We start from the raw sequence: 10,629 nt of genomic DNA, 5'->3' as shown, positions 1-10,629 counted from the left end.
TCCTGTGGGTTTTTCTGTATCGGCCTGACAAAGGGCAATTCTTGGACAAATGAATTTACCAAGGTAACTGGCTCTGAACATTGCCCTCACCATTGTATTACGAGATGAATCCCACATCCTCATTCTGCTTAGGAAATAATAGGGATATGCAACCCCCAAATTTTCAGTTTGGTTCTTTTTTTTTTTTTTTGGGGGGGGGGGGGGGTTTGTCAAATTAATTTTTATTCAGTTTGTTTAATGTTTTTTTGGTTCATTTTGTTTGCCAAACTGGAAAAACAAAACAACAAAAATGAACCAATTACAAAAAATAATAAAATAAATAAAGGCCTCCAATAGCCCTGGCTGGGCCTTCCCAGGCAAAAATATTGCTTGGGTATGGCACCGAAGCTTATGTCCATGCCCGGGCTGGGTCCAGCACCAATGCCTAGGCAGGGCCCTCCTCCTAAAACTGCTGGGGCTGGGGAGCTCCTACTCTAGCTCCCACTTACCCCATTCTCAGATCCTGGATGCCGGTATAGAAAAACTTAAAATAAATAAATTAAATAAATAAACAGGCAGAAGTAAGGCTGAGCTGCTCCTCCCCAGGTCTGGGTGTTTTAAAATGGCTATTTTCTGCCCAGAGGATGATACCAGAGTGATAACACTTTGGTGCCTTTCTCCAGTGTGGCTGGCTTCAGTGGAAAGGCATCCAAGTGCTGTCGTTTTGGTATCGTTCTTTTGGTGGATATGCCTATTTTTAAAATGCCAGGTCTAGATGCCTGGCCTGGGCCTAGTCTTGGCGCTAGAGCCAGCCTCAGCATCAGGCACAGCCTGGGCTTGGGCTACGGTTCAGCTCCGGGTCGTTTTTTTTGGCCAGGAAGGCCCAGGCATTTTTAAATGCTACAAATACGAACATACCCAAAATTTTGTGGGCATTTTTGTAGGAGGCTATTTTCAGTTTGTTCCATTAGGAACAAACTTATTTGTTGCATTTTTGGCATTCATTAAAAACAAATACTGTAAATTCACAACCCTAGTAAATAAATCATTTATTCCCATCGACTGCATTTCATCCGTTGGGAAATGCATCCCTGGCTCCCTGAAGGGTTACAGATGGTCTCCTGCAGGAGATGGACCAAATCATTTCACAAGGGCGGTCACAGGTTACTTCCAGCCCTGCAAGGCTGGCAGGGCTGCTAACCAGCCATACATTTTACAGGACCTCCGTAAAAGGAGCCCCGAAATGGACCCGTCTGTAAGGCTAGAACTATCTTCTGGCCATGTCCCAGCAGAAGCTGTCTTTCAGGTCAGGGCAGACCGAGTCTGGCAGTGCCTGCTCCCCAGATCACTTTATTCTTCCAAGAGGCGGCTCAGGTACGGAGCTCTCTGCCGCCCCCTGCTGGAAGACCAGCGCAGGAGCCTGGGCCGCTCCGTGCAAAGATCGCCGTCTGATTGCAAGGAGAAGATGGTGAAGTCCAGAAAAACAGCAGCAGGCAAGGGGGCGGCGACGGCGCAATCCCGGGGGAGCCCGGGCTTGGTGCTGCCCCCGACGAAAGGCAGGGGAAGGGGCAGGAAACCCGCCCCGCCGGCCGAGGAGCAGCCGCACATGCTGCTGGAGCTGGGGGCGCAGAGGCAGCGCTGGCTCAGCTTCCAGAAGCAGCGCAACCTGAGCCCCGAGGCGGCGGCCAAACTGCTGCTGGATGCCTTGTGAGTAATCTGGGGCAGGGGGGAAGAACGGGCGAGGGGCTCGGCTCCAGCAATTTCCTTCGCCCACGGAAGAAGCGGCACTGAATGGGGCGGGTTAAAGTCCAGCAGATCCCCCCTTCGTTTCCCGAGCTAGAAGGCCAGGTCAGGCTGGGTCCTGTAGGATTCTGGCAGGCGGAGAGTCGGCAGGTGGACACCGAGCAGAAAGGGGCAGGGACACGCAGGAAGGGAGGGGGGAAAGTCACACAGTACCATTTTCCTTTAACACAATTGCTAGAAGAGACTTTACAATCAAATCTTGTCTCTGGTCATCTCATTATCCTGTGCAGGGTAGAGAATAGATGACCTTTGTCGGGCTGACAAGAAAGCACCCAAGGCAAGTGGCACCTGGGACGAGGATCAGTGCAGATCAAGATCTTGCGGGGTGAACGGCAGCTGTGCATCAAGGCCGGGGAGAGGGGAAGCACGCATCTGGGCATCAGGGTCATTTGCCTGGACAACCAGCCTTCACAGCCTGCTCAGTCATTTAAATGTTTTACATTGGTTGAATTAATTTGGGGGGGGGGGGGGAGGGGGAAGCAGCACATTTGCATGCCCAAAATAGTTTTTAGAGATGTGCAGCCCCCAAACTTATACAAACTGATGAAATAAGACACCTGTTCTCCTAATGCACAAACAGCCCCATCTCGGGCACCCGATGCAATACTTTAATGATTTGCTGCATTAAAAAGGGGACGCTAGGGAAAAATTGTGCATTCCTAGCGCTCAAATACAGCGGGCACCCAGGAGATGTAGCCGTGCACCCACACTTAAAACAGGCACTCAGTATGAGCGTCTGTTTTATCCCACTTTAGGTTGATTTCACCCACTATAAATGCACTATATGCATGCACCCTTCACTTTCACACAACCAGGAGAAGAGCGCGAGGCCTGCAGGTATCTGGATTTTCATGGCACCAGTTCTGCCAGTAATGGTTGGGGGGGGGGAGGTCTTCTGTATTGTGGCCTTCGAAAATGCCTGGAATACAAGCTTGGAAATAATCATCAGAGAAAATAATATTAGAACTGCAAAAGGGAATCTGAGTAAGAGTTTTTTTTCTCCCAGCATCTGTACAAGCTGGAGCAGAGGATGGTTTCCTTGTAATGGTGATGTTAGAGTAATACTGTGAAAGCAAGGATTTGGGGCTAATTAAAACCCAAGTAATTCTTCCCAATACTTGTGTATCCGTGTAGTCTCCATCTGTTTGACAACCCTTTTCTCTGCTGCAGTGAGTACAAAGGGCTGGTCAAGCACACAGGAGGCTGTCACTGTGGAGCTGTGCGCTTCGAAGTCTGGGCTTCTACCGACCTGCATGTCTTTGATTGCAAGTAAGTGCTGCTGGTTCCCTCTTCTTGCAGCTGCCAGGGGCCCCCCAGGAGGAAGCCATACTGTCAGAGGGGAGGAGGTCAGAGGCTTTGCTGGCTCACTAGAGGCCCTCAGGCTAGTCCTTATGAAAGAGTTGGGAGTGGGGATGGGCCCTAAGCAGTTGCTTAATGTGTTTATTCTTAGCATCAAAGGGTCTTACCCTGCAGAATATGAACATGACTGCCGCTGCTTGTCACCATAGCAGAGAAAAGGGAACTGTATGTTATTAGTTTTGCTGTGGAGTTATTCTTAGAGTTAGAGCTTAGTTAGGATTGTTGATCTATTTAGAGTTAGGCCTGAGACACCCCTTATGTTGGCAACCCGCATAGTGATTTTGCTGCTATTTAAAATTGCTTACCCCTTTGTAATGCAAAGCTACAAATGACCTGTTTGTAAGCTAATGTTCTAGTAAGATGTAACCCATTTTGAGTGAATGGCGGATAGTAAATAATTTGTAACATTACATTTAGCAGAATCTTGCTCCCCCTTGCTATTTTTCCTCTGCCTGAGCCCTCATGGATGCAAACAGAAATGTCAATGAGCACGTGCCCCTGTAACGTCCTTCTGTCTGCTTTCTCCTGACTTTTCCAGCTGCACCGTGTGTGTGAAGAAGCAGAACCGCCACTTCATTGTCCCTGCTGCCCACTTCAAGCTGTTAAAGGTACTTGTGAGGTGCCAGACTCGGAGAATGTTCTCATGACAGGCTTGCCGGCCATGCCATGGGTTCTTGTAAGCAGAGTGTGCATTTAAATCAGTTCCCGGGGGACCATCAGCAGTGACAGAAAATTCCTTCCCAACCCATCTCTTCAACTTCCCGCATCAGCATTTTTCTCTCTTATAATTACGGAGGCACGGACGTGCCCTGCCAGGTAACTTGAGTAGAGGGGTGGAAAAGCAAAGGAAAACTTGGGAAGGCAGTGCAAGCAGGTGTGCACAGCAACCCTGGAAAAGTGCAGCCTCCTAGAGCCACGCCCTGCTCTGCTCAGAGAAGAGTTGGCAGAGGGCAAAAGCCATGGGCTCTGCTGAGTCAGTGACTAAGGAGCTCCTACAGGGAGCCTGCGGTGGGCTGGGCTCTTTGCCTGGTTTTTACGTTTGGCAAGAAGTCAGAACTGCTTATTTTTTTTTAATCCTTATTGGGCCCTGTTTGAGTTTAAACCCTTACTGTGGCCAGGCGGTAGACTTCATCCTCCTGACCAAAGTCTCGAGGAAAGGTATTCTTCGAAGGTGGAGAAGATATAAATAACCTTGCAACCAAGTTGTGAAGTTTGATGTCCGATGGCACCACAAGAGATGAGCGCTCACAATCATCATACCACTGGTCTCTTTTCCCTCCAAATCTTGTCCACTTTTGCTTTCAGGTTATTTACTGGTAATGACCATTGCTAATTTTATTGCTAAAGTGTTGCTGGATTTCTCCTTTGGATGAGTAAAGAAAAACAGGTGACAAAGATCTTTCTTCTTTTCTGTTCAGGGTGCAGACAATTTAACAACATACACGTTCAACACTCACAAAGCCCAGCATACGTTCTGCAAGACATGCGGGGTACAGAGCTTCTATACACCCCGTTCCAACCCAGATGGGTACGGTAGGTATAATAAATGTTGAAGAAACGTAATATAGTTCTGCCTCCACCTAAATGCTCTCAAGGATCTACAAAGGGGAACTTTTTTTTTCCTTAGGTTTAATAAAACCACCCCAAAATCTGTATTATGATGCAATAAAGGTATTGGCCAATCAGATGCCTTCATCACGCTGGATGTGAGATCTCCTTACTTGCATTATAAGTTCTCATGCAAGCTCATTGATTCAGAACTGAACATTCATGATAAGTGACAAAACATCACCAAAAGGAGGAAGGATAAATTGTGCCATTAAATTGCTCAATTGTATTAGAGCAGTGGTTCACAACCCTGTCCTGGGGACCCCCTCCCCCCCCCCCCAAGTCAGTCGGGTTTTCAGGATATCTACAATGAATATGCATGAGAGAGCATTTGCATGTTATGGAGGCAGTGCATGCAAATTTTCCCTCATGCATATGCATTGTGGAGATCCTGAGAAAACCTGACTTGCTGGGGATCCCCAGGACAGGGTTGGGAACCTGTATTAGAGGGATCCTTTCTTGCCATGTCTCCCTCTTGAATGTTGCAGTCCCTTTGCATTCTTATTTTAAAGAGACCTGGCTAATTCTTGGAAGGATGGTACTTTTTGCAAACAGACTCTTCCCTTTTTGATTCCCAGGTGTGGCTCCCCACTGCCTGGATGATAATGGGACCGTGCACAGCATCAATGTGGAGCAAATCAATGGGAAGGAGTGGGAGAAAGCCATCAGGGAACACAAGACCATCTGTGGCATGTCCAAATCCTGAAATCTTTCTACTCTGGCCAACACCTGCTTGGTGTCTCTAGGTTCCCCATTGCTACTGTCTTTTTCTACCGTCTCATTTCTCTTCACATTCTGAGAAATAAATATTTTTTAAGCAATCTTTTCCAGTTTTTGCTCTCAATCTATGGATCACTTGATTACTCTGTGCAGCACTTTCCTGAGTTTCTCACTAAGGATTCTGGGCTATCATTCTCTGTTGCTGCTTCCCATGTGCCTCTCGCCCCCATGCTCCTGCATCCAGCCACTGAGGAGTGGACTCAGGCCCTTTATCTTTCAAGGGGCCCATCAGGGTTGTATACATGATTGCACTGTGCTAAATTTATTCTATATTCATGTTCTGGGCACTGCACCTGATTTCTTTAGCTTAGGTCAGTGGGGTGGGCATGGCCTTCCAGCATGAAGCTGTACTGAGGCCTTGACAGACTTAATCCACTGCTGCTTAGATACTCACTGGTTGCTGGTGGCATGTCGTGGATGCTACTTTGTGTCAGGAGCAGGAAAACAATAAAGCATAAGCCAGGGGGACTCTTAGGGGCCGATGTAATAAGGTGCGCTGAAGCTGCCGCGGGTTTGTACGCATATTTTCCCATGCAAAGCCCTATATGGGCACATAATAAGGGCTTTGTGTGCCGGAAAAAAGCACATACTGACCCGCGGTTTTTCTGCACGAGTGCATGCTAATGACATGCAAAGGAGGTGATTATCTATTCATGGGCAATGTAGGAAGCCACCTTAGCGCTGAGATCGGGTTAGTGCGGGTTTTTAATGTGGGATTTTAGCACCTGGGTCAGGACAGGAGGAAAGTGAAAGCGCCGGTGTGGAGATCAGTTTTTTGATGCTTTTCTGGATCAGCCAAGCAGCGGACAGAACGGGTAGAGAGAAGGCAGCTTCTCAATGAGACAAAATCGCTGATCTGCACTTCATACTCTCGTTGGCGGTCGGAGTCCAATCATGAAGGGGTTAGATATTGCTTTACCCACCTTCTCAACAAGTTCTGGATCATTAATTAATTTTTTTTTTTTTTCAAAAAGAAAGGTTTCTGCCCTGAGAATCAATTGCTGGCGTTCACACACCAATGGGTATCCGAGGCGTTTATGCATGGATGTCTGCGTAGTTTACTACAGAGGGTCACGAGCACGCGTTACTAAGCACACTGTGGGGTGTAAGTTTGGTGTGTGCAGATTTTATGCGTGTATCTAATTAGCATATGCTTCCACTAGATTTTGCTGCGTGTGCCCAAAAAATCTGTGCAGAAAAATCAGCACGGGTCTTATTACAACGGCCCCTTAGAAAGGCATACAAAGGCCTGGATGCCATTACAGGATACATCATTTGTCTTTTAACAGTTTACATGATAAAAAGAACATTGTGTTGTGTGTGAATACACCAGAAAAAATAGCAACAAGCTTTCATCTTTTTTAATAACCTGAGACCAAAATATACAGACTATAAAATCATGTCACCCAAACTTCTAGGAATGTTCACATGGGGAGGAAAGCTTCCAGGCTTCTGGTTCATTAGAAGGATATCCAGCTCTTTTCGTCATGTGAAAGGAAGTTGAGTGAATTGATCCACATGTACCGAGAAAACAGCAGGTAGAGGTGGCGGAACCAGAGGAGCTGGCTGCGGTGGCACTTCATGGCACTCTAAGCACAGAAGACATGAAAGCACTGTTAGCTGAGGCTCCTGCCTCTTCACACCACACAGCCTCCAAGCAGAACCAGCAACCATGGACCCTGCAGGGCACAAGCTGGGTCTCTCTGTAGCAAATGACCCTTTACACTGCTTAAAGCAGCAATACGTCTTATTCTAACACACCTGTCTCGTAGCTCTGTTGCTGTCTCTTTTGAGTTAATTCCTATGTTCTCCTAATATTTTTTCACCAATATAATATTTTTACATTTTCTAAAGAAAAAAAGCACGCCACTTTTTAGCATGGCACCATGCCCAGAGTCCTCTCTTCAGCTGCTCATTGCTGTCTTCCCTTTCCCCTGCTGATTTTCTCAGAATGTGGGAGCAGCTATGCTGAGGGCAGTGGTAAGAACTGCAGAAGGGGGTAGGGTAAAAGAAATGGAGGTGGAGTGGAGAGCACGGACCTACCTGGCTGTTGGTCTAGGTATGGAAACTACCAAGAATGGCAGCGGGTCAAAAAGGGAAAAGCAAAGGTAATACAGCTGTGCCAAGCTCGTTAAGAGAGGCTGTAGAGCTTTGGTACGTGCTCACATACAATTGGGGAAAAGTACATAAAGCGTAAGGCGTGATCTCCTAAAGGCGGTCAGACTTGTTTGGATAATAGCTGGGAGATATCCTTTAATAGAAGCGTGCAGACGGGAACAAGTGGGCAGACTGGTTGGGTCAAGTGATCCTTGGCTACCAACGTATTTCCATGTTGCTGCATTAACACTATGCAGTAGAGAGACTTTCACAAACTTTACACACTAAAAATGTGAACAAGCAAAAAGTTCTTACTGATTTGATTTCATCCAACTGCCCACTGAATTATCTAAAAATTGTTTTTGTCAGTACTGCTGCTTTAAAGTGATCTTCCGGCAATGCAAGTCATTGTAACAGAATACAAAGGTTCGGGATATTCTCTCAGAAGCTTGAAATCAAGAGGTGGTCACCACCTAATGAGATCTGTGCAGGAAATACAGACTGAGCTTCTTAATGTATTTACACGGTGTCACGGTTACCCGTATTCAGATGTCTTGGATCCCCCCCTCCCCGACATACCCTGGTTGTTGGTCTTTGGCCAGCAGAGGCAGCCACCCTTCCCCTTGTCTTCCTTCATCTCCCCTATAGTGTACCCAGGCCTAACTTCCCTGTGGAAAGGGGCGGTAGGGTACAGATGTGATTCTAAGCAGTAAAACAGATCAGATCTGGGCGTCACAAGGGGGGGCAGCAGGAAGCCAGAAGGTGCCATTCTCACACAGCGACTTTGTACAATCAGAAGGCTGCTTTAACCCCTTTAGCATATGAGTGATCAGGTAGCTCCAAGAACAGCCACTGCTTTTTACCGGAAATCCTCCAACAATGTCTGCTCATACCTTGGCTTGTCTGTACTCCTCCTGTGACAGCACAAAGATGATGTCATGGGGCTGGAGGCAGCTGACTGGCAAATCCAGGAGAGAGATGTATTTCCGGAAGATATTCACAGACTCCAGCGTAAGAACTGCGCAACCTTCCGAGAGAAAAGAACACATCTCCAGTCAATTAACGTGCATGACAGCCAGAAGCAACAAAAAAAACCCAAAAAAAACCTCGAGAAGCACCAGAATCTGGGCCCAAACCATGAGATTCCATGATATCGCATTTGTTTTTTAAGAGATTAGATCACAAGGAAGTCCCTCCTGGTAATGGGAATGATGCACTGCATGAGCTTTGGCCAGTGGCAGGGATGTTACAAGCAGGCCGATGTAATAAAATGCAGTTGTGTGAACATTTGTGTGTGTACTTTACTCTCAATTTAACTAGGAATTTGGTGCACAAAAAATGTGTGCAGAAATATGAGTAAAACTGTGTACACAAATTAGCGCTCCTTCATGCAAATCAAGGCATTCACTATTATTCTCCCTTGCAAGGATCAGTTTTCTTAATGCTGGAAGCTTAACTCCTGGTCAGGGGTGGAGTAAAGTTTATAGGGCTGATGTTGGTCTAAGTAGTTGAACCTGGCGTTTGTGGTGCAGGAGTCCTGTACTCTGTATGTATGTGAAAAAAACACATGATTTGTACACATACAAGTAGATTTTCAACTACCTGCACGTGTAAATCCCGGCGTTTTCACTGTGGTCGGGCCTTACTCATGCTGGGTGAAGTTTCGATGAGGCTCGGAACGCGAATTGGTGCCGGGCCTCTTCGAAGGGGTGGGGCAGGACAGCGCCATTGTTCGCTGTCCCAAAGACCCGGCTGCTGGCACGCGCAACTTACTTCAGCTTGGGAGCTGAAGTAAGTTGTGTAACAAAGAAGAAAAAGGTAGGGTTTAGGGAGAAGAGAGGGGAAGGGGAAGGGAGGTTAGGGTAGGGGGGTAGGGAACTGGGGAAGGCCGGAATGCATCGTTGCATGGAAGTTGCAAAAATCCCCTCCCCCTTGTGCGGATTATAAAATCTAACGTGCATGTGCGTGCGGCCCACAGATTTTTCACCATGCGCACACCAGCGCACGCATGGTAAAAAATCGGCGTGTCCGTGTGTGTGTGCGCCGGGAAGTGAAAAATCTACCCCGAACTTAGTATGCATAAAACATAATTCATGTTTTTGTGTGCACATTTGTGGGTGTGTGTCTTTTTTTTTGTTTTTAAACTCCAGCTGCATCAGCATACCATTAGCTTACTGCATTGGGAGTTAACTCATTTTAGTGCACATTTTTACTCACATCTTATTGTGATGTGGGGGCCAATGTAATAAAACCCGCACTAAAAATCAGAGCTCAATTTTAGTGCAGGTTTTATTTAACGCATGCAGTAAAGGCAGAGGGTTGCATGGCCATGCAGGAAGCTAATGACATTCAAATAGACCAGGAGTAAAAAAAAAAAAATAATAATTTTTTTTTCTAAACAGCTTTTTTCACTCGGCCATTTTGCATGCCTTGAACAGAAAATCCATGCTGAACAAAAAAAAAAGTTCAAAAATTAACTTGTCAGCCAAGCAGACCAAATCGCTCCCTCCTACCTTAAAAATTAACTGAGCTGGGCTGGCCGCATGGTAGAACCCCCTCCCTCCCATCCACCTTAAAAAAAAAAAAGCCAGGCTGGGCAGGATGGAGGAGCCCCTCCCTCCCACGCTTCAATCCCCCTCCCTTCCCTTAAAATTAGCTGGGCCCAGCAGGTGAATCCTCCGGCAGTACTGCTGCCTCACTTTCAGAATTATGAAAGGAAATTGGTCCTTTTCACTGACAGCCGACAATGGAGGGACCGATCCCACCCAAGGAGGTAAAGGTCTTCTGGGACTGGGCTTCCCTGGGGGTGTGGCAGGATTTCTTTGTTTTTTTTGCAGGTGGCATTTGAAGGTACCCAGGTGGATGGGTTCCACCGCTAGCCCTACTAATTTGTTTGAAAGTGGTGGGAGAGGGGAGGCTCAGTCCACTCAGGTGGGCTCGGCCTGCCTGTGTAATTTTAATGAGGGGAGTTGGAGGAGGCTTGGCTAAGCTTCGTCTCTACTG

The 10,629-nt window shown here is 47.0% G+C and overlaps 2 protein-coding genes across 3 annotated transcripts in view; one reads left to right on the top strand and one right to left on the bottom strand.

Moving 5' to 3' along the window:
- Positions 1-1,207: 1,207 nt before the first annotated feature.
- CENPV (centromere protein V) lies at positions 1,208-5,574 on the top strand. Of its 2 annotated transcripts, none has more exons than XM_029611305.1 (5): positions 1,208-1,686; positions 2,953-3,051; positions 3,680-3,749; positions 4,560-4,669; positions 5,328-5,574. In XM_029611305.1, exons 1-5 carry the CDS (start codon positions 1,223-1,225, stop codon positions 5,350-5,352), a joined length of 768 nt encoding a protein of 255 aa, XP_029467165.1. In that variant the 5' UTR covers positions 1,208-1,222; the 3' UTR covers positions 5,353-5,574. The 2 variants fall into 2 exon arrangements, with proteins under 2 accessions (XP_029467165.1, XP_029467164.1); XM_029611304.1 differs by having other exon boundaries at positions 4,560-4,674.
- A 1,300-nt stretch (positions 5,575-6,874) lies between these two features.
- Positions 6,875-10,629, bottom strand: part of PIGL (phosphatidylinositol glycan anchor biosynthesis class L) — a 65,230-nt gene continuing 61,475 nt past the window's right edge. Inside the window, exons 6-7 of the mRNA XM_029611306.1 lie at positions 8,520-8,653; positions 6,875-7,118 (exon numbers count right to left, since the gene is read on the bottom strand). Of these exons, the coding sequence (XP_029467166.1) occupies positions 6,990-7,118; positions 8,520-8,653 (263 nt within the window). The 3' untranslated portion in view covers positions 6,875-6,989. The remainder of the gene's footprint in view (positions 7,119-8,519; positions 8,654-10,629) is intronic.

The sequence above is a fragment of the Rhinatrema bivittatum genome, chromosome 8 (assembly GCF_901001135.1).
Source record: "Rhinatrema bivittatum chromosome 8, aRhiBiv1.1, whole genome shotgun sequence".
In the NCBI taxonomy this organism is placed as follows: domain Eukaryota; kingdom Metazoa; phylum Chordata; class Amphibia; order Gymnophiona; family Rhinatrematidae; genus Rhinatrema; species Rhinatrema bivittatum.
This window is presented reverse-complemented; position numbering and strand designations above follow the sequence as displayed.